The sequence below is a fragment of the Nannospalax galili genome, unplaced genomic scaffold (assembly GCF_000622305.1).
Source record: "Nannospalax galili isolate Female #2095 unplaced genomic scaffold, S.galili_v1.0 scaffold384, whole genome shotgun sequence".
Classification (NCBI taxonomy): Eukaryota; Metazoa; Chordata; class Mammalia; order Rodentia; family Spalacidae; genus Nannospalax; species Nannospalax galili.
The window spans coordinates 17,818-42,249 of NW_008352648.1; the positions used below are offsets into that span (position 1 = coordinate 17,818).

The 24,432-nt window shown below is 39.2% G+C and overlaps 1 protein-coding gene across 2 annotated transcripts in view; it reads right to left on the reverse strand.

Moving 5' to 3' along the window:
• Nucleotides 1-16,471: 16,471 nt before the first annotated feature.
• The window catches only part of Pank1 (pantothenate kinase 1), a 92,686-nt gene continuing 84,725 nt past the window's right edge, over nucleotides 16,472-24,432 (reverse strand). For both annotated transcript variants that reach the window (XM_008849591.3, XM_029554347.1), the window contains exons 6-7: nucleotides 19,121-19,246; nucleotides 16,472-17,949 (exon numbers count right to left, since the gene is read on the reverse strand). In XM_008849591.3, the coding sequence (XP_008847813.1) occupies nucleotides 17,890-17,949; nucleotides 19,121-19,246 (186 nt within the window). In that variant the 3' untranslated portion in view covers nucleotides 16,472-17,889. The remainder of the gene's footprint in view (nucleotides 17,950-19,120; nucleotides 19,247-24,432) is intronic.

Here is a 24,432-nt window from a genome sequence, read left to right on the forward strand (position 1 = left end):
GAAGACCTTAAATCAAATCAAAACATAGCTGGTTACTATCACACCAGTTATGCCACTGTTGCACCAGTGACCACATCTTGCCTGGCATCAGTCTTGCTATTGTTGAGTAAGACTGGTGAATCTTCTTCCCCACCAGGCTGCTTAGCACCTTTGTGTTTTATGAAATCTAGCCAACAGAAAGAAGCTTCCATCTCAGTTCCATCTTGATTTCTCTATGTCCTGCAGCCAAAGAGTATGGTGTCTTCAGCAATGGAATCTTCCCATTTAGCTCTGGTGGGCAACCAAGAGCAATGGTGAGGTTTGAATGAAAAAAAATGTTCTCCATAGGCTCATGTATTTGAATACTTGGTCCTTGCTTGGTGGTTCTGTTAGGGGAGGTTATGTAACCTTTAAGAAGTAAAGCCTTGCTGGACAGAGTACACCACTGGGATGGGTTTTGAGGGTTTATAGCCTTGCAACACTTCTAGTCAACTCTCTCTGCTTCCTGTGTGAGGCTAAGATGTGCTCTCTCAGCTTCCTGGTCCAGCTGCTGTGACTTCTAGATTATGAACATCTAGTTCTCTGGAACTGTAAACCAAGATGAATTCTTCCTTAAGTAGTCTTTGGTCATGGTATTTCTTTTTAATTTGCTTTTATTAAATTTTGTTGCATTTCATACAGAATATCAAAAATAATCTGAATCATCTTTAAAGCCCTGTCCCCACCAGCACCCTCCCATAGACCCCACCTGGAACCCATATACCCTGTCCTGGCTTTTAAGGTCCACTGTGTCAAGCCAGTGTCCCCAGACACTTCCCAGCATAGGGTTGGGGTTTATTTACATATGAGTGGGTGTCCACCAGTTATAGCTGCACTGGAAAGTCCACACTGAAATATAAATCCTGTGACTTCCCGACAGCTTCAGAAAATGGTGGGAGAGGTGCCTCCTGGCATTCTCAGATTATATATCCTTAGCTCCTCCTCCACATGCAGCTAAGGTTGATTGATTGGGTGGGAAAGGTAACTGACTCCCCCCTTGACTCCTTGATGAGCATGGGAAGGAGGTGTGACTATCGCTTGCCTGTATAGTGGTGAGAGGACACCCCCAGGTAACACTCCACCCCTTCCTTCGGCTCTTACATTCTTTCCACCAACCTCTTCTGCAAAAAGTCCCTGAGCCTTGGAGAGGGTGGTAGGTGTAGGATGATCTCCTCCTATTGTGGTAAGGCACTGGACTTTCAGGTCTCTGCATTGTCAGTTTTCCATGGGCTGTTGGCCCATTTCAGTAAGATTCCATCTACTATAAAAACACAAACAACAAGAACCAAGACATCTAAACAGTGGCTGCCATAATAACCTAGGGGTGTAAACACAAATGCTTGGACAGTACTTTAGCAGGTGCATCACATCCGGCTAACAAAACAATTGCAGTGGCTTCCCAGGAGCGTATATTCTCCCCTGCCACAGGGGGCTGGTCTGGACTACAGTACCAGATGTGTGTTCTACCTCTTGGAGCAGGCATGTTAACCAATTGAACGTTTGCTGATGCAACTGCAGGGACCAAGAATATGGATGAGAAACAGGGAGGGAAAGGGAAAGAAGAAACCCAAGAGAGAAGAATAGTAAGATAAAGGTGTTACTAAGGGAAAAATATGTAAAAGAGGATAGTTAAGTGGGGGAGGAGACTTATACAAAGAACTATGGGAATAAAGGGGGAAAAAGTTCTCCAAATATGTGGTTTAAAAAAAAAGCCTCAGGGCTGAAGAGATGGCTCAGTGGTTAAGAACACTGGTTGTTCTTGCAGAAGACCCAGGTTCCAATCCCAGCACCCACATAGCAACTAACAACTGTCTGTAACTCCAGTTCCAGGGTATCCAACAGCCTCATCTGTCCTCTGCAGGTATTGCGTGACATGGGTGTGCTTACCTACATGCAGGCAATACACGCACACACATAATAAATAAAAATTAAAAAATGAAAGAAAACCTTAAGCCCAGAAGGAGCCCTATGGGGATGAAAGAAAGCCCTTCCAGAAGCAATACAGTTGTTAAATGAAAATTCCAGTGCCAGAGGTGGGTTGCCCCCTTATGAGCTGTTGGCCTGAGGGGCCCTGGTGGTCCCCAAAACAATAAGGGCCATTGCCAAGAATGTTGGTTGTACACTGGAAGTGGACGGAGGGACCCTATTGCTGAAGACACTGTTTAATGTGGCAGGAGAGGGAAAAATCAAGGTTGGAGTAAGCTAGAACCTCCGTACCACTGGATGGGTGGCTTTCGTGGTGCCAAAAGACAATACGCAGATGACTGGGGGAGAATCATCCCCTATAATTCTGCTCAACAAAGGGTCCTGCGTGTTGCATTATCAACATACCAAACAAAATGTTCCTGGTGGTACAATAGTGGAGTGTTTAGTGTATGGCCATGGTACTTTATCACAGCAACAGAAAAGTAACTAATACAAATGGTCATAACATGTATTATTTGAGAGATCTTTGGGATCTCCCTGACCAACAGCTCATAGGGACGTAGCCTACCTCTGGCACTGGGACTTCTGTTTTATAATACCTTATGACTTCTAGAAGGAGCATTATCCACCCGCTTAGGTTACCTCTGTTCAAACTCTTCTCCTCCTCCTCCTCCCCCTCCCCCTCCCCTCCTCTTCCTGGGAAGCAAGTTTCCTTATGAAAATTAAAATTTCAAGTACTCTTAGTTTTGTTTGATTTACCCCCAGATTCTTGATTCATGATTATAACATACTCTTACTTCTCTAAATTTTGATCTTTTGTTTAGCATGATTGGGGCCCTGGGTTTGATCCCAGTACTATGCAAAAAGGAAAAAGAGGGGCCAGTGAGGTGGCTCAGTGAATAAAAGTATTTTCTGCCAAACCTGATGACTTGAGTATAATTCCTAGGCCCCACATGGTGGAAGAAGGGGAACCGACTCCTATAAGCTCTCTTCTGGCTTCCACACATGTGCTATGGCACACACACACACACACACACACACACACACACACACACAATAATTAAATAAATGTAACAAATTTTTAAAGGAAAAAGAGGTCAAAAAGAGGGAGGAGGAAGAATTTTGCAAAGGGTTTATAATTCTCAAACCCAGGAGTAGAAAACATGTTCAAGGTCACCTCTGATCCAAGCTCTTTATCACTCCATCCAGTGCCAGGTTGGAATATGTAAGCACTGAATTAGGTACCTTTCTGTGCTGACATTCTCTACACAGTTGTTTAACTTTTATTTAGGAATTTAAATAGAGCAATAGTGAAAGTGTAGTTTGCCTTTCTCTCACAGTTTTACTTGGGAAGAGGCCTTTAGCATGGTTTTGCAACTTACCTCTTAGTGATAAAGATCAACTTCTCCTACCCTGAAATGTGAGACTATTATTACTTCCAAGGTCTCTTGCTGGGATCAATAAGCAAAGGCTGACAGTAAAATACAAGTAGCAATTATTCAATAATTAACATTATGAGATGGATTAGTAAAACTACGTCTTCAAGTTTGCATGGAAACATATTTAGAATTTGTTTGGCATCCCAAAATCATGCAAAGTTTGATGCTTTAAAAATTCAAATCTTGGCTAAAAAGATGGCTCGGTATGTAAAACGGTTGCTGCAAAAGCATGAGGGCCCGAGTTTGAATGCCCATCACCTACAGGAAAACCTGGATGGCGTGGTGTGCCACTGTAATTCGAGATCTGGGAAGGAAGAAAAGGAGAATCCCTGGGGCTCTCTGGCTACCCAGCCTAGGCTAATTAGGTGAGTTCCAGGGCAATGAGCTTCCCTGTCTCAAAAAATAAGGTAGAAAGTAATTGAGGATGATGCCTGACACCTACCTCTGGCATACACACATACATACACACACATACATGTGCATGTGTATACACATGTACACATATGAACACACAATCATGTCTTGGAAGCAGGAGATGTAGCTTTGTGGTAGAGTTGGCCTTAGTATGTATCCTCAAAGTCCTTTCCAAGGCCTAGGAGACTACCTCTCCCCAGTTTCAAATCTTAATGCCATATGCCCTTTAAAAGGGTTAATTTCTTTATTCAAGAAGGTTGTATCTTTATGATGTCACCCCAATGGCCATTAAAATTCCACAAGTGAAATAATTCTTAAAATTTTCTGAGACTAAGTTTCACAATGGACTTAGATCCTCACAGCTTGATTTTGCCTAGACTAACCTCATGTTTAATTAATGAGCATAAAAGACTGTTTAAAACAGCTGAGGTCAAATGTGAAACTTGGAACACAGACTAAAGTACATGAAGAATTATGCAATTAATTACGCGTTCAGGACAGAGCCAACAGAACTCCATTGTGTGGACAACCAACCATTTTCTCTGCTGTTGCCCAAGGCTGGGTGTGTAGGAGCCACAGATAATTGCCTCACTTTTCCATTTCACTTTGCCTGTCTAAACATTGCACAAATAATCACTTGATAAATTCAGTGTTGATGTGAGCACATGAGCTGACAGTTGGATGCATTATGCTTATTTTAAAATTTAGAAATCCAATACAGATCTTAATCAAATCCCAAAGGAAAAGGGCTGGAAATGCTCCTGCTTAGATTTATGATGTGTGAACCCAGCTAATTCTGGTCCAGAAACTTACAGAATCTAATACAAAAATACTCTCAGCCTGTAGTTAAAATAATATGACATTTGACTAACTATTAAAATATAAAATTAAAAAATGTGCCCTGACTAAATTAGTGTCAATACAAACTCTGCATACTTTACTTGTAGGATTGTGAGGTAAACTAAAAATACGTGTGCACCCAAATACACACACACAACATAAATGAGGAGAAAAATACAAACTTAGAATACACTGTAAAGGAAAATTTATTTTATTAGGATAAATAAACTTGAGTAATAGAAAACCATTATTTTAGTCAGGTGTGGTGGCGCACATCTGTAATCCCAACACTTGGGAGACTGAAACAGGAATACAAAGAGTTTGAGGTCAGTCTCACAACAAGATCATGCCAAAAGAAAAAACTTGTTTGAAATTTAAGTTCTCTTGAAAATTCCAATCTGTGTATCTCCTAAAGATGCACAAGAAGACAGAGACCATTTGTCTTAGTTATGGAATGTGGAAGAACCAATGGAATTCACAACCATGTCATGAGAACCAAAGGGCATACATTCTTTAGATTCCATATGTGGTTGACATAGGGACAATATATCTCATGCAATGAGGAAGAAGAGGAGAAAAGCAAAGAAAAAGTCTGACCAAAAAAAGCCCCAATTATTTCTGGATGCTTTCTTGCCAAAGAATACTTTAAACTCTTCTTAAGCTTAAGTCTTCAAAAACTAGAAGAGAAATCTATATAGGGGAGGGGGGGAGGAAAGGAGAGAGAAAGAGATGGGGTAGAGAGGAGGGAGGAAGGGATGGAGCGATGAAGGGAAGTGGGAGTGGAAGGTAGGTAGCTTATAACTGAGGCTGAGGCCACCCGAATTTATAACAAAGTGCTCCAACTGTAAAACATACTAACTTTGGGCCATACAATTTGGAAAAATGCATTTGGCATTCAAACATGTTGCAATAAAGCTGGATGTAGTAGTCCATACCAGTCTCAACATTAAGGAAGCTGAGGCAAGAGTATGGCCTCAAATTCAAGTCCAACCTGGGCTACACAGTAAGTATAATCTGTCACAATTACATATCAAGACTCTATCTCAAAAAAAGCAGTGGTAATTTCAAAAAATGTATAGGAAAAAAAACAGGTAGAAAAGAAAAACAATCAAAAAGAATACTTCACAAATTGAAAATGATATTGATCAGAATTTTAAAATAATCATTAACATATATTAATAATTTATTTTTGTACCACTGTCAGAAGGTTTTTTTAGTGTTCTGTCTTTTTTTCAGTGTTCTGTCTTAAATACCTTTAAAAAACCAACTTTACTGAGGTATACTGCATATATAATTTGATTAATGCATTTTAATTGTGCAACTCAATAGTTTCTAAATGAATTATACAACCATCACCACAATCAATTTTAGAGCATCTTCCTCATTACAGAAAGAACCTCATACCTGTTAGCAGTAAGCTCCTTCTTGCTATCAAACTCTTAGCGTAGCCAGGTGTGGTGGTGTACGCCTTTGATTCCAGCACTCAGGAGGCAGAGACAGAGGCAGGCAGATCTCTGTGAGACTGAGGCCAGCCTGATCTACACAGAGAATTCCAAGCCAATTGGGGCTGTCTCCATGTATGGAGACAGTGTCTCCAAAATCCAATCAATCAATCAATCAATCAATCAGTCAGTCAATCAATCAGTCATTCAATCAATCATCAATCAGTCAAAACCTCCTAGCCTAGGAAACCACAATCCACTTTCTGTCTCTATAGACCTACATACCACGGATGTTTCACATAAGCAAATTCATACAATATGTGGTCCTTTGTGTCCATAGAGCATAATTCATTCAAATTGAGGACATTTTTTAATGCATCATTCCTTTTTATAACTATATGGTTCCTTGAGTTTCTACATAAATTTTGGAATCACTTTCTCAATTTCTGCATTAAGAACAACAACAAAAACATCTTAAATTTGATGAACATTGTGGTAATGTGTAAATTAATTTAGGAACTATTACTATCTTAATAATATTGTTACCAGGCTGGGTGGTATGGGGCGGTTCTCCTTTACACTGGAGTCTGAGGCAGGAAGATGGCCACAGGTTTAAAGCCAGTCTAGCCAGCCTGAGCTAGAGTGTAAAATCCTACCTCAATAAGTAAATAAATACATAAATAAATAATGTCTTTGAATCTAAGGGATGGGATAGATTCCCACTTTTCTGGATATTTTTTTGTTTTTTTAATTTTTTATTTATTTTTTAAAAATATTTTATATATTGCTTTTATCTTATGTGTATAGGTGTTTTGTCCACAGGTATGTTAAGTGCACTTCATTTGTGAATGCCTGTGGAGGCTAGAAGAGAGCCTTAGATGCTCTGGAACGGGAGTAATGGATGGTTGTTAGTTGCCATGTGGGTGCTGGGAGCTGAACCCAGGTCCTCTACAAGAGCAGCCAGTAGTCTTAACTGCTGAACCAACTCTCCAGCCCCCTTTTTTTTTAGTTTAATTTATTGTTATTATATGAGTGGGTGGGGGGTGTGGGTGCATGCCATGATGTGTATATGGAGGTCAGAGGACAACTTTTGAGAGCTGGTTTTCTCCTTCCACCATGGGTTCTGAGGATCAAATCCAGATTGTCAGGTTTGAATGGCAAAGTGAGCCATTTCACTGTCCAAGTTTTCAGTTTAGTTTAATAGTTTAGCTTAGTTTCGTTTAGAGACGGGGTCCACTATGTAGTCCAGGCTGGCCTTGAACCTCACAATCCTCTTGCCTCAACCTCCCAAGATTACAAGTGTGCATCACCACACTCAGCTTAGTTAGGTCTTTTAAATTTTCTTTTTAATACTGCTTTGTAATTTCAAGAGTACAAGTTTGCATTTGTTTTTCAAATTCCTAAATATTTTACTCTCTGTGTTGCTATAGTAAATGGAATTGGTTTTCCAATTTCACTTTTAGATTGCTCATTGTTAACTTGCAGAAATACAATTACTATTTGCATTCTGAAACTTTACATAACTTTTTTAGGACTATTTTTTTTGATAGATTACCTAGAATTTTCCACTTAAAAAAAAATCATGGCATTTGAAAATACAGTTTTCCTTCTTCCCAATCTGGACAATCTGGATTACTTTATTTCACTTTCTTATTTGCCCTAAAATTTCCAATACAAGTTTACCAGGAAGGATAAGAGCAGTCATTCTTGTCCTATTCCTGAAGCATGCAGCTCTTCATCAGGGAGGTGAGATGGGAGCTTTTTATGTATGTCCTTATCAGGCCAGAGAGCTTTCCTTTGAGTCCTAGTTTGTTGCATGTTTTGTTGTTGCTTTTTCTTTTGTCAAGAAAGGTCAGTGAGCCTTCCTAAATGCCCATTTGCATCTATGGAAATGTTCCTGTGGGTTTTTCTTTCTTTTATGTTATTGATATTGTATATTATACCACATAAGTAAAGTAAAAAAGATTGTGAATGCAAAAATAGAATAAAAAGGATAACATGTGTTAGTCAGTATAGGAAACTCAGTTCTAACACTGGCTCCTGATAGGATAAAGAGGCATGAAATTAGCAAAGGAATAACATAAGAAAGTTTATCAGTGGTGAAGGATATGGGTTATTTTAAAGGGATCCATCATGTAGCCAACATACTGGCGAACATACATTCACAAAGTCCTGTCATTACATAACTTCAGAATATTTACAATGTAGAAAATTTTTAGCCCACCTCTATTTGTTACTGAAGAAAAATCTACCGAAATTCTTTTATTGTTCCCTAATAAGTAATGTTTTTATTAACTCCCACTGGCTTCCTTCAAGTTTTTTTTGTCTAATTTTTTCCATATCAAAAATATGTTTCGGTATAATTTTTTTATTAGGTATTTATTTTGTTTGGTGTTCTGTGAGCTTCTCAAATCTGTGGCTTGTTATCTGTTGCTAATTTTAGTAATTCTCAGTCATCATTTTGAGCATGTCTTTTACTCTCTCTTCCCATATTCCTATCATGTCTATATTGCATCTTTAATATTTTCCACCAGCAGGACAAAGAGGCACACTCCTGTAATTCTAGCACTGCAGAGGCTAAGGCAGGAGGACCACAAGTTCAAGGCCAACTGGGGCTACATAGCAAGTTTGGGACCAGTTTGAACTATACAGTGAGACCTTCTCCCTTACTTCTTCACACCTCCCCTGAAAAAAATTATTTCAGAGTTCTTATTTTAGCCATGTCTAGTCTACCGAACCCATGAAAAACACCTTTACTGTGCTAGTGGGTTTAAAGTTTGTTATTTTATTATTATTGTGTGTGTGTGTGTGTGTGTGTACATTATGTTTATGTTGTGAAGAGGGTACCACTGTGGATATGTGGAGGTCAGTGACAATTTTAAGGGGCCACTTCTCTCCTTCTACAGCGAGTTCTGGGACCTGAACACAGGCCATCAGGCTTATGTGGCAAGCATTTTACCCACTGAGCCACTTCGCTCACCCAATGTTAGTGTTTTTTATATTTAGCATTTCTTTCTTGTTAGAATTTCCATCTCTCTGCCTACTCTATTCATCTATTTTAACATGTTGCCTAGTTTTTTCATTGGCACATTTAATGTATAAATCATAATTATTTTAAATTCACTGATGGATTATTCCAAAATCTGTTATATCAGAGTCTGGTTGCAGTGTTTGTATCTTCAGACTTATATTTTTTCTTGTCTCTGTACAGGTTTTACAATCTTTTAATAGCTAGACAGGATGAACTAAATAATAGAAACCAAGGTAAAAACCTGTAGTGTGAAGTATTATGCCAATTTGGTGAGAATTTGAGCTGTTTAACACTGTTACGCCTGTAGTTGTTAAAGGCTTCAAATTCCTCTAGTGTTCTTGTTTTATGATCTATAGTCTTTGGGCATCCCTAATTATTTCTCTAAGCAGTCTGTACCTTGTTGTGCTTTCAGTTTCAACCCACTCATTATATCGAAGCACTGTGATGTGTTGGTAAAATGTGGAAAAAGCAGTCTATAATTCTAGTAAATCTCAATCTTAAACTGTACATGGTAAAGCATGACTGTAATCCTAGGATTCTGGAGGCTGACGCAGAATGAGTTTCAGGCCAGCCTGAGTTACTGTGATGGTTATCTCAGTTGTTAACTTGAGATCTAGAATCACCTGAGTAATGGGCCTTTTGCCAAACTTGTCGAGATTATCTTGGTTAGGTTAACTGAGGTGGGAAGAGCTGCCCACTGTGAGTGTTCCATTCCCCAGGCTAGAACTCTGGCCTATATGAGAATGTGAAAGTAAGATAAACACAAACCTTCGCTACTCTCTGATCCTCGACTGTGGATGCAATGCGACCAGCCGCTGCAAATCCCTGCTGCTACATCTTCTTCATCATGATGGACTGTCATCTTGAACTGTGAGCCCAAACAAACCCTTTCTCCCTTAAGTTGCTCTTTTCAGGGTATTTTACCTTAGCAACAGGAAAAGTAACCAAGACAGCTACATAGTGAGATTTGTATCTGAAAAAAAACCAAACCCTCAAATTGTCTTGGTGGGCCTGTGTGACCTTTTCAAGTGTTTCTTAGCATTTCCTCTAAGATGAAGCAGGTTGGATAATCCTCACACACAGGGACGATAAGTAACTGATAGTCTTCCTCTAGAAAAGACCTTTTTATAGTGGAGAACACTGTAGAAAGATTTCAGAAGGAAAGTTCTCCTTTCTGCCTGCTAGACTTGAGAAGCTTTTGGCTTCTCCCCATCAGAACCTGGTGGATCTTGGAGGAATAGCCTAGGCAAGTGTGGAGAGCCTTCCTAAGGCAGCTCTGATGCTAGTCCCCATGTGGCTTTCACCAATCCATCATATTTACCTTTAGATGTCCTAACAGCTGATCTCAGTTGTGACATCTGTATTTTCCTGTCTCTTCAGATTTCAGGGTGATGGACTGCCCTGCCCTTTCTATTCTTTGAAGGATGGAAGTTATTGATTTTCAATTTGTCTAGCTTTTTTATTGAAAACGTCTGTTATGTAGCCAAATTCCTCTGAAAGGAAACATTCCATCCTGGAACAGCATATTTTAAAATGAAATGGACATCTGTTTTAAAGGTCAAAAACTCATTCAATTTTATGTCCTACAGGGTCTATGTGAGTTCAATATTGTATAACTGTATTAATTCAACTGTGAACCTAAAAAATTACAGCCACTTTTGAAAGAGATGTATCCTTGCTCTGGAAATTGTTATTGAATATGTTAAACCTGTAATGAAATGCTTCTAATCATGTGGTTATTAAAAAAAAAAAAAACCCTCAAAGTTCTAAAGGGAGGCTCAATAAGACTCAGGAAGCAAACAACTTACAAGTCTCAGGATGTCTCTAAAACTTAACAGACTCAAAAAGCCCTTCCTTCCGGGTTATATAAGCAGTAAGAACTGATGAGGAGACTCTAGGCCCTGTCAAGCTGCCCACAAGTTGTGCAGAGCTTCAGGCTTCCAGCTTCTGTGGGTTGTCACCCATGCTAGGGTGGGCTGCTACAGCTGCAGCTGCCTTTGGGTTGTCCATGTTCCTGTACATAACTACCCCTCACCCTTAAGCCCCATAAGTAACCCAAATAAACTCACTGGTTCACCAAGGCTGGGCTCTGGTGATATTCTTACTGGTATGTTGTTGGTTTCCTACCTGGGATGAGAGGACATTTGTTCACGTCTCTCCAGAAAGTGTCAACATGAAATTGATAAACACTAATCCTGTAAACATCTCCAAAATGTTTAGGTGCAGTTTCTAAAAACTTGCAAAAGAGAAAGGAGAAACAGATGCATAAAAAGATTAAGAGGGAGCTGGGTGTGGTGGTGTATGCCTTTAATCCCAGCACTTGAGAGGCAAAGGCAGATGCATCTCTATGAGGTAGAGGCCAGTCTGGTCTACATGTGAGTCCCAGGTCAACTGGAGCTACAGGGAGATCATATCTCAGAAAAAAAAAAAAAAAAAGATTGAGAGATGACTGATTGACAAGATGGCTTAGCAGGTAAAGGTGCTGTTAAGCCTGATGAGCTGACTTTGATCCCTAGCACCTACATGGTGGAAGGAGAGTGGTGTGCATATGCTCATACCTGCATGCACAAAATCACTGTGGGGTTCAGAGGGCAGCCTGGAGGAATCAGTTTTCCCCTTCTACCAACTGGGTGTGAGAGAATAAAAGAAAATGCTTAACCACAACAACAAAATTTTAGACCTAGCTATATGTGGTGGCTCATACCTGCAATCCCAGCACTCAGGAGGCTGAGGCAGAAGGATTATTTTCTTGTTTCATTTCAGATTTCAGGTAGTTCAAGTGCTGGACTACCTTGTGAGACCTTTTCTTTCTCTTTCTTTCTTTCTTTCTTTCTTTCTTTCTTTCTTTCTTTCTTTCTTTCCTTCCTTCCTTCCTTCCTTCCTTCCTTCCTTCCTTCCTTTCTTTCTTTCTTTCTTTCTTTCTTTCTTTCTTTCTCTCTCTCTGACCAGACTGGCCCTTCCTTTTTTTTTTTGTGCCTGCTTCTGCTTCCCGAGTGCTGGGATTAAAGGTCTGTGCTGCCATACCCAGCCTGAGTCCTTTTCTTAAAAAAAAAAAAAATCATACAGGGGCTGAAGAGGTAGTTCAGCAGGTAAGAGCACTGGCTGCTCTTCTATAGGACCTGGGTTCGATTCCCAGCACCCACATTGTGGTTAACAATAGTCTGTAACTCCAGTTCCAGGGGATCCTTCTGACCTCCAGAGGTAGTGTTGCAAGGCATAGGTGCACTTACACACATGTAGGCAATACACTCATACACATAAAATAAAAAATATTTTAAAGCATCACACAAAATTCATATTCTTAGACATGCAAATGGTCAAAATAATCACCATTACTACTTTATCTTTTCCTGGTAAGCCACTGTGCCCAAAGTGATGAAATAAAAGCAAGAAATAAATACAACAAAAAAGGAAAATCTGACTCGTTTTGTTTTTCTTATTCAGTTTTGTGGACCTATTTAATTTTATACATATAAAACACTGATTTTCAAAAAAAAATATTTTTATCTTCTGAGTATTTTGCCTGCATGTATGTAAGTGCACCATGTGTGCAATGCCCATGGAGGCCAGAAGAAGGCATCGGCTTTCCCAGAACTGGAGTTGCAAACAGTTGTTCAACTGCCACGTTGAGTGCTGGGAACCAAACCCAGGTCCTTTGCAAGAGCAGCCGGTGCTCTTAACTACTGAGCCATCTCTCTGGCCTCAAAACATTGAATTAAAAAAAAAAAAAAAAAAAAAAAAAACTTAAAAAGAAGAGGAATTCTTCTAGGGAACTGGTTGAGAACAGCTTGGTGAAAACATTGAGTCCTGTCAGTTACTTCTACTTTGGAATACTTAGTGTTTATCTGTTAAGAGTGAGTTTTAAAAAAAAAGAAGTCAGAGACTTTTAATGCAAAGTTTATTTTTATTTTTGTATTGCAATTGATGAATCCTTGAAAAACAGCCTTTCAAAGTTGACTTTAAAGGGCTCTACATAAATGATTACACTGTATCACTGGTAGACACCTTTTGGAAAATGCAGTAATTGAGTTCGTTATGAGAAAAAGTGCATGTGGATTGGCTGAGGAAAAAAGGTCAATATACATAAACTCAAGAAAGTGCTTAAATGTGCGCACTAGAAACTATGAAACGATGATCACAGAAGTATTGACAATGAAGATTCAAGTGAACAATTCAAATGAGACTCTCATAAAACAATAGTTTTAAAAAGGCAAACTTCTAAATTAATATTTTGTGATATTTGGTTTCAAATATATGTATGTGAACTAAAATATCAGGTTAAAGAAAATAGGTTAAAGAAAATGAACTCATTATACAACTGCTTTTTTTCACTGAGGAGGTAGCAAGGAAAGCATAGTTAGCAAGCCATCCCAGAAGCCGACACCACAACTCAATAGCTGCATCTCAAAACCCCGACTGAGGGAGTCCCTCTCCTGTCAGTTCACTTGTTCTCTTCCTTCCTAGCACGCATCACTTTCTGAAAGTCTCTTACGTATTGGCTTATATACCTAATGTCTATCTCCCTCCTACAATGAGAAAGCAGGGGTCAGCTGAAGGCATCCTGCATGTTGCCCAATAACGCCCACATCTTAAGTATTTGGTAAAAATTAAACTGATGAACAGTGACTGAATGAGGGACTGATTGGCCCAGTAAACAATGTGAATTAAGTAAACCTTTCTCACAAATATGGGACCATTTTCTGATCACTGGGAGGAATTTTCCTTCTGTCTAACAATTCTGCAAATGATGAGTTCAGGATGATCCCTGATGCTGGAACCTTCTTATTCACTGACTAGACTTATGGTAGATTTGTAGCCATGAGTAGCTTCTGTCCTCTGGGAAATTCTAGAGCATCTCCCAGCTTAGCTGAGGAGAAAACATGGTCCACCATGCAGGTAGGGCATGAGGTCTGGCATAACAGGAAAAGCGACCCTGGCAATGGAACAGCGCTGAACATTTGTGCAATGGCTGGCTTACGTGGCTTATATATTTTCCTCAAGAGGGCAGTTTGCTGTTACTTTGAAGCCAGGTTATTTCCAGCTTCACTTTACTTGAAACCTTTCAATAGCTCCACAGCAACTACAGAGAACTGCAAAATCTTCAGCATAGAATATAGTCCCCTGTGTAGGCAGCTGCCTCTCTCCCAGTACCCAGCTTCTCACTCATGAACCAGGTTCCAGAAAACAGATACCTCTTCCCTCCACCTGAGGAGCACTCCCCTCCTGGTCCACACTTGATTACATCTTTCCTTCCAGTGCAGCCCTCTGCTGTCTCACAGACTTCCTGTAAGATTTGGTCCAGGGCTGCTCCTAACACTGTTTCCCACTACTCTCTTGCCATGTTTTACCCAGACACTAGCTTCTTACAGAGAGATCCCAAAACTCCATTCCCCTTTGCTATGAGTGAAAAATATTTTCCCAGCTATTCTGTCTGCTTTCAGTTTTATTCAACTCTGCTCAGAGGTCGTCTCCAATGAGAGTTTGTCTTTGATGATCCTATCAAAGAAACTCCTGCTTTTCCCATCTTCCTAAATACAACGATTCCCCTCACTAGTATGGTATACAAGCCTTAGTCTTCTTTGTAGTAGTGATATAACATGACATCATGTATTTAGTAACGTGTCTGTCTTCTCCTAGAATGTAAGGTCTGTGGGGGTGGGTCATTTTGTTTACTGCTATATTTGTGAATGAGTAGCGCTTGTGCCTATCACACACCTTGCTTTGCTGGATACCAGGGGCTTTACGTTATTCATCTTAGTTTCCAGCTCCTTCTGTCACTTTTTAGTAAACTGGTCATACTCCTGCATGAATGAATGACATCAATTGCAATCACCCATGACATTTCCCAAGGAAGGGGCTCAGAATGCATGTACCGTATCAGCTGAAGAATATAACTATATTTCCACTGACCCCTTATCTGAAATTATTAGGACTACACATATTTTAAAATTCAGAACCATTCATTCATTAACATCCCTAAGAGAGCACCCTGCAATCAAACACATTAACAGCTTTGCAACAAAATGTGAAAGTCTCATTGTGATAAAGAATGCTCAAGTTAGCTTTGGCTGCCAACTGGCTCATGAAGGCAAACCTGAAGAGTAGGATTTTGGAACTGTGGGCCAGGAGCTGTGAGCATGTTTAGCGCAGAGATCTGTGAAGTATCTCCATGCTAAGTTGCATTTCTCACAATTGAGGAAGTTAGGAATGACTGATTTAGTACATTAGTTTAAAACGTCTATTTTTCTTATTACAACAAGCATGGATGACACATTTTAATATGGGTCATTAAGTATGAATGTAAAACTACTCTTTGCTATATTTAACAGGTGAGCAAACTAGGGTTGAGATGAGTTTGGCAGCTTGCTTGCATGGTTTGTAACTGGCTAAGTGGTATTCAAACTGAAGCAATCTCACAATAAAAAGCCACACTCTGGACCACCTGACTATCCTGATTTTATACAGCACAGGATAAAAGTCCTTATTCTTGCCAAGTTTCTTTGTGATGGTGGATCTAAGGAAAGTTTCTGTAATTCAAAAAAAAAGGGTAAAAATTCTCAGGACAAAAATTCCTCCTTATAAAAACAAGCTATACGTAGCCAACATTTAGTTGATATTTGTATAATGGAATAATTTGTTCCCTCAACTAACCCAATGTTTTATGTGTGTGTATTAAGAGAGGGTCTCACTATGCAGCCCAGACTGGTCTGGAACTCTATGTAGTTCAGGCTGGCCTTGAACTTACACCGATCTTCTTGCCTTTGCCTCCTGTGTGCTGGGATTACAAATATGCACCACCATACCCAGCTCCAATGTTTTAGATGTTTTTAATGAGAGATCAAGTGATTTCAGATAATAAAATATATATATAGGCACAGTAATTTGCCCTGGTTTCCTTGCAGAATCATGACCTGCAGGTCCTAGATCTGCTGTCCCCTGAAGGATATTGTAAGAAAGGGAGAAGAGACCATCAAAAGGCACTAGTTATAGATAATATGGAGAATGTCTCTTTCAGAACATCTTAGTTGACTGAATGTTTTTAAAGCTAAGCAGAGGTTGAGAAAATGTATCTGTGATGAACAAATCTTGAAACTGGTTTAGAGTTACCAAATATCACAGTGATATTTTGGCATTAAGAAGTAGTTATATAAGAGCAAATAAAGCTAAATTTTAAAACTCCTCATATAGGTCTACAGTATAGTTGAAGACAGTTTGAACCTTACCACATTTATGGGAAAGCCTCATATTATGAACTATACAACAGTAAGACAACAACAACAACAACACATAGTCACTTTACATACAAAGCAGATAAATATAAAGACGAAGTTTAAGAAATGAAAATAACATATACGCTAAAAAACATCACAACAGAAACGGGCTTTATTTAAACCAGACATGTGAATTCTTCAATTAGCATCAACTTTTTCAAAATTTAAGGATATGGAAATTAAAGATGGTGCTCCACAAGGCAGGGAAGAGAGATTTACCATGGAGTAACTTTATTGCCTAAAAAAAAAAAAAAAAAAAAAACCTTTCAAGGGAACCCTCAACCCCAAAGATCATTAGATCTCACGTAATCAAGATCCTCATTTGAAAGTGACCCATCTGTCTTAGCGAAAACCTTCCAAAAGGAACCATTTGTGTGTGTGTGTGTGTGTGCGCGCATGCACGCACGCATATCATAAATTATATTTGTTTTAGAAATGAAATATAGATCCAGCTTAAAATATTAACACTGAAATAAAAAACCCTTAACATTATTACTTAAGGTGCCTTGTTGCAAAGGTCCTAGGTACATACATCTACAAAACAGATAGCTATTACTACCTAACATCTCAACCCATGACTTCCCCTAAATCCAATATGACCTGGTCAGCTATGGGAGACTTTCCAAACCTCTTGCACAGGGATTTGCTGCCATTCATAGGGCGTACATGAATGAGGACGTTTGATCATAGACTATTACAATGTACTACCACAGAGTAGAAAATAAATCCAACCGAACATTATAGTTATAACGGAGAAGACAAAGACGAAATTGCATATCATTTTCAAATTTTTCCATATTCATTAGGTTCATTAACCCTTTTAACATCTTTTCACTGTGGGCACTATTTTTAGAAATTCAGATTATGTGTTTAAATTTGTGTTGAATTGGTCAGCACCTTGATTGACATGAGCAACTACAATAAAGCATCTGGATAGAGAAGAGGGATATAATGGGAGGAGGCAAAAATAGGGAAGGACCCTTTTTCATAAGACATTCAAACAGAAAGGATTAAAAAAAAGAGTAAACAAACAAAAAGTGTTCACAGTGCAACATGCCAGATTCGTAGTTTCATTTGAAACCAACAGCAAATCATGAAACGTCATGAAAAAATGTAAGTAAAGGTAAAATCTCCTAGAGTAATTACTAAATGAAGTTAAAATTACCACACTGATCAGTAAACCCCAGAAGAAAAGTGAACAGCGCTTACATTTCAGGTCTTTCTTAAAGATCATACAACTTTTCAAAAGTTAATGCATAAAATTGGTAGGTAGGTTTGGCCACGCTGCACAATTTTTTTTTTTTAAAAAATACAGTATACAGAAAAAATTCTTATATTCCCCATTTGAATCATAAGCTTGAAACCTAAGAGCAAAAGATCAAGGATTTTAAGTTATTTACAAATACAGCAGGTTCATCCACCATAGAGGCTTGGCTTCTGTCCCAAGGAGATGTCACCTTCTCTGGCAGTAACTGTCCATTCTCTGTCCTCACAGGGGGCTGTTCCCTCTACTGCTCATCAGTCATTTTGAACAGTTCCAACAGGGCCCCAACAGCTCCAAAGTAACCCTACAGAACAATGGGAAACTTCTGTAAGATTGTCTCTGAACTCTAGCCAAATCACTACTACTTTTAATTATTCTAGGAATACTACCCCAAACTTTATAGATGAAAGAAAACATTTAAAGTGGAACTCGTGGCTCGGGATAGAGGTTGGTAGTAGTGGGCTTGCATGTTTAGCATGAGTGAGGCTATGGAGTTGATCTCCAGCACCAAAAAACCAACCAATCAACCAACCAACCGACCAACCAACCAACTGACCAACCAATGCTGATCTCTTTGCTATGAAACACAATGGAATAGTCAAATAACCATAATTTATCCGAATACATATTCTTTATCTATATTAACATATGTAAAGTTCTTAGAACTATATTTGGTACCTGGTGTCCTTTTGCCTCCCTGTAAAATAGAAGTTCATAGTCTATGAAAATGAGTTTCTAAAACCCAGAAGTTTTAGGAATTAGTATCTTACAGTGTGTTGGGCTGTTGTATACCTATACATAATACTATAGACTGGGAGGCTTATAAACAACAGAACTTCAATTCCAGGTTCTACAGGCTAGGAAGTTCACCATCAAGGTGTCTGGCAAGGGCCAGCTCCTCATAGCTTTCTGTTGTCACTGTAAATAGACATTGTAGCAGGCCAAGGCAGCTCTCTTGAGCTTCTTTTATAAAGACGCTAATTCTATTCAAGAGAGCTCAGCCCTGATGATCTAATCACCTCCCAAAGGCCTCACCTCCTAACACCATCATACTGGGGATTAGGATTTCAATATATCAAGCAGGGCGGGAACTTCAACACACAATATCCAGTCTGCTGGCAACCTGAATTCCAAAGCACTGGAGACTCCACTCCTCTACTGTTTGCCTGACTCAGTCGTTACCTTAGATATGGGGTTGTGTATGTTGGGACAAGAGAGGACCTCTGCTGTCACAGCTGCCAGCTGTCACTGACTGAGGCCTTACCACATTCTCCTTTGATTAACCAACTACCAGTCCTCACTGTTGGAGAAGAAAGCTTCCAATTTACAGAACAGTTATTTTTCTTAATATAACTGCAAAGTTTAAATGGCAAATTTTCTACTTGAACAATTTAAAAACACATCCTAAATCAAATGTCAGACAACTCACAGTACATTCCATAAAGGACAGTTAAGTCCATGCAAGCTTGACCTACCTCATGTTCCAAAAACAGAGCTTTCAGCTGTCCTTTAGACCAAAAGTCCATGGCATAGGCTAGCAACTTCATAGAGACCATATTAATTCTGAGAAAATTCCCAACAAACACAACTCTGTCAATATTCTGGAAAAATAAGAGAGGAAAAACAATTGAGCCATGGCATAAAAAAATTAGCATTTAGTAGACTCGGTGCTCTATACATCATTCAAGGTTATAACCTTGCCCAGTGAAATTTTTTAGGTGGAACTATTGCAGCAACTTCAAAATGAAGCTGAACCAACCCAACAGAGCAACCCATAGGAACAGAAGGATAAGATTCTAGCTGGTCAAGGCAGAAAGTGATAATGGACAGCTTGTTTTGCTAGTTTAGTTACTATGCTAGGTTGCACCAGGTCTGACATTTCTTTAGCTTATAACATATATGTAATTGTAAATGGAGTCAAGGTTACAGTTAAATTTTCTTGCATATCCCTCAGCCCTTCAAGCGCCAAGCATAAAATACTATTATAATCAACTCATAAGTTAAATAGTTATATGGTTTGCTCATCTAATGAGCTTTGGGATATAAAAAATAATATTCTATCTCTGCTCTCAAGATAGATATGTGGAACATCCTGTTTGAGCAATATGGTAACAATACACACCATGGATGTAGATGTGCATTCTGAATACACACTTAGGACACTCTCCTGTGATCCTGTGCTTGCAGACATGCTTCTGGCCTCCTAAGCCTCCAGCTCCAGCCGTTCCCCCAGGTATTTCTTCAGCTAATGGCTAAGCTCAGTCATCTACCACACAAAGGCTGTAACCACTCAGCGCACAGTTGGGTGCCATGGTCACTCAGATCAAAGGCTAGGGAGTCTGTGAAGATGGCATTATTTTCTGCTCAGTCTACCAGGAGTAATCAAGGTCTAGGAACATCATCTTTTATCTGTCTTGAGTTTTAACAATGCATGTTCATGAAGAAATTATTAGACACTGAAAATCTGTGGGTGGAGGGCTCAGAGGCACTTTTAATTAAGTTTCCATCAGAAAAAACAAAAAAAAACAAAAAACAACCCGTTAGCCACAAAATACCCAGACTAAGGAACGCTCAACATAAGAAACCCAAATTTAAGAGGAATTTAAATGTAGGTAGCACAAAGTAAAATTTCCAAAACCCAGTCTTATATTAAAACCCAGTCTTATATTATCTTGAGAGAAAGACAGATGGAGTAGATTTAAATTTGATGAACATTTCAAATTTCAAATAAATTCTAGGTAAGTCAAAATTGCAATTATTTAACAAAAAAAGAGCAAGAAGAGAGACTAAGAAAAACATAAGTGAATTCTTTTTACAAATAACATTAATCCTGACGGGATGGAATATGCCTTTAATACCATCACCAGGAAGACAGAAGCAGATGTATCTCTGAGACATCAAGGTTAGCCTGTTTTACATAGTGAGTTTCAGGCCAGGTAGGGTTACGGGAGACCCTGGCTCAAAAGACCTAAGTAAATGACTGAATTAATTAATTGGTTAAAATAGAAGAGGTATAATGCCCAGAATCCATTAAAATTATTTATGTACTTGAAAAATTAAATATTTATTCCAGGGAAATCATCACCACAAACCAGTCTAAAGAGGAAGCAATAAATAGAAAATATCTTCCATACATATCACATGATATGGATTTATTATTAATAAAGAGTTCCTTATTTATGTACTTGAAAAATTAAATATTTATTCCAGGGAAATCATCACCACAAACCAGTCTAAAGAGGAAGTAATAAATAGAAAATATCTTCCATACATATCACATGATATGGACTTATTATTAATAAAGAGTTCCTATGAATCAATAAGAAAAAGAAAGCAGGGGCTGGAGAGATGGCTCAGCACTTAAGAGCACTAACTGCTCTTGCAGAGGACCTGAGTTCAGTTCCCAGCACCCACATGGTGGCTAACAACCATCCATAACTCCAGTTTCCAGGGGATCCGACACTCTCTTCTGACCTCCACATGCATGACACTGGTGCACTTACACACATGCAGGCAATATACTCATACACATAAAATAAAAATAAAATTTTTTTTAAAAAAAAGAAACCAGCAGTCCAACAAAGGGTGAACAGTATGAATAGACTGCTCATACATGCACAAAAAGGGGAAACACTAGGCCAGAGAGATGGTGCAATAGGCACCACACTTGACAATCTGAATTCTATCCCTGTAACTTACACAAGAGAACTGATTCTCACAAGCTGTCCTCTGACCTCCACATATACTCTATAGCATGTGTGTACCCTGCCCTACTCATACAGGAACACAAATAATAAACAATAAAAAAATTAAAGAGGAAAATACTAATAGCTATTTAACAAATGAAAATACTTTACTTATATTACAGTATAATTTCTTTTCTAATATATTAGAAAAGATCACGAGGTTTAACAACCTTCTTAGAAGAAACTTGTATTTTCTGCTTGCTAAAAATATAAATTACAACCACCTTTATGGAAGGAATTTCATAATATCTTTCAAAATTATAATGAACATATCTTTGACTCATTAATTCCCCAGGAATTCATCTCAGAGATATACCAACAGTTATGCAAATTGTGTTGTATACATAAATGTATATAAGAATATATACTATATATAAGTACATGGCAGGACTTTTAATAAAGCAAAAGGCTAAAAAGTTCTAAATATCACTAGAAAGTGATCAAATCAGTAACTTCATGTGTTAGAATGCTAAGTAGCCACTACAATATAAAATACAGCAATCTCAAGATATGCTATGTAAAAATGTAGGAGGCAATATTTTCAGAGGTGCACATTAGAAGTTATGTGTTGACTGAACAGTGGTAGAATTTACTTTCTGATTTCTTAGCCAGAAAGAGAAGAGTAAGGCTAGGCATGGTGGCTCCTGCCTTTGATCCCAGCACTCAGGATCCCTGTGAGTTTGAGGCTAGCCTGGTCTACAAAGTGAGTTCCAGGCCAGCCATGGCTACATGGTGGGGGGGGGGAGAAGCAATTGTTTAGTATAAACTGATGGATACACAGATGTTCTCTGTCCTTTATGTGCAGTATGTCCAACAATTTTCATAATAAAAACCTGACCAAACAAAACAAGATACAGACTAGTACATAGGGGGTGCATCATATGGTTTATGGTTCTTTCATTTAACAGAGAATGCTTTGTAGAGTTTGTTACCTTTGGAACCGAGCATGTATTTATCCTATAATACATACAACATAGGACAGAAACAAATTAAAAATAAGAGGCTTTATTTAATGAGATTCAAATTGAGGGACTGGGTAGGAATGGTGATTCAATTTCCTGTTTGCCTTTCTGCTATGTCTAGAACTATACGCTATACATTCATATCATCTATTCAAAAATGAAATAAAAGGTGCCATGCAGGCTGTTGGGGGAGAAAGAACAGCAACAGTCTTACCCAGCTATGGATGCTGCTGTGCAACAATCTCAACCAGCCAGGCAAGATGTGCCATTGGTGTAATAGTGGCAGGTCTGCTAAGTGGAGTAACCAACTGCTTTCTGATTGGATCTGAGGCTAGCTTCACAGGAAGGAACTCAGGTCTGGTAGTATAAACCTAATCAAAACCTGGGGCTGTGGTGTCCATAGGCCTTAGTAGGGAAGCCACTGTCATTGTTTTTGCTAAATGGACACAATGTACCTGTCAAATTGCCTTCTACATAACCATGTTTATGCCTCCAGACTAGTGCTACTCCCAGGAAGCTTCTTTTTGCAGTTGTCAGTGGTAACTAGCTACAGAGACTCATAATTGGTCAACGTGCTGTGAATAAATGACTGTTGAATGCTCAGCCATAGATGGGCTCAAGGAACATAGTGGAAGAAGGGACGGGAAGAACATAAGCGCTAGAAGTGAGGGGAGTGATGTGGATGCTGACTTCCGGGCCTGGCAAGGCTGTAGCTGTGATAACTTGTGCACATCCTGTCATGGAGTTGGGGAGGTTCATAAGACCCCACCCCTCCTTGAGGATTTACATGTAGTTAGCAGGCGATGAGGGAAGGATAGGCATTTTCTTTAGTTGTGTAGTCACTGGTTAAGTGCCACGCTCCTGTAAATAAACCTTCACCAATGTTCCTGTAAAACGACCCTAATGAAAATCATTGGTCATCCAAACAGGCTCACAGTAGCAGGGAAGCTAGTCTGGATGAGGAAGGGGATTAGTGAGAGTGTTAGGGGCAGACCAGACAAGGGGAAGCACATATGGTCAATATATATTATGTACATGTGTGAAAATGTCATATTGAAACCTATTGTTATGTGTAATTGATAATGGTTGACAAAAGAATAAGAAATTTTAACGTTGAGGAGAACATTCCATAGCATGTCAATCATCAAAACAAAAAACAATTTAAAATCCCCACATGTGGCAACCTGGTCTTTGAAATGGTTCTCAAATCATCAACTCCAGAGAGCAATGCGAGGACAGCAGACCTGGCTCTCACAGGGAAACCCAATGCTGCCGGTCTCCAGGCTGTTCCCTGGGAGTGTGCATTGATTCTGCAGCCTTTCAAGGAGCCTCGGTCTCATGGTAATCAGTGAGTCCCTTCATCCAACATTCAAAGTAGTTGCTCAAACCAGCAAAGAACATGCGCACATTTTCAAATGTGAAAAATGAAACCAGCTGCCCTCCCCTAAAGGGATTATGACACCTGTGAACAGATCCACTGACTCACTTATCCAGAGTGCAAGGCAGAAGGTGGCTCTGTGGAAAGCAGGGGAAAGGGCACTGTTGCTCTGTTGGGCAAAGGGTGTCACTATGTAACTGACCTTTGAGAGCCATGAGCACAGCCAGATACCCACATATGAGTCCTAAGGCTTGTTTAGCTACTTGGAAAACACCCTGTAAAGGTTAATATGCCAAAAAAACAAACTCTTGTTTCCAATGGATCTCATGACTGAAGTGGACTTTGAGAAGGCATGCCTCTGGAATACCCTTCCCTGACCATCAGCTTCCCATTTAACTCCATATGAACCAAAGACTTCCGATAAGTTCTGTTATCCAGATGCCAGTAATATACTCAGTGTTGAGGAAGGAGGTATCTCTTTTGTAACCCAAAGTTCAAAGGCAGGACCAGCATTTAAAAAAAAGCTTCAGACCCTAACACCCCACATTCAGCTGGGAGGGGGCTAAAAAAGTTTTTTAAATATCTGTAATCTTCCATTTCTTGATCTAAGTGGCAGCTATGCAATTGTGTGTGTGTGTGTGTGTGTGTGCGTGTGTGTGTGTGTGTGTGTGTACTTAACTGCGCTGTGTATTTACAATTTG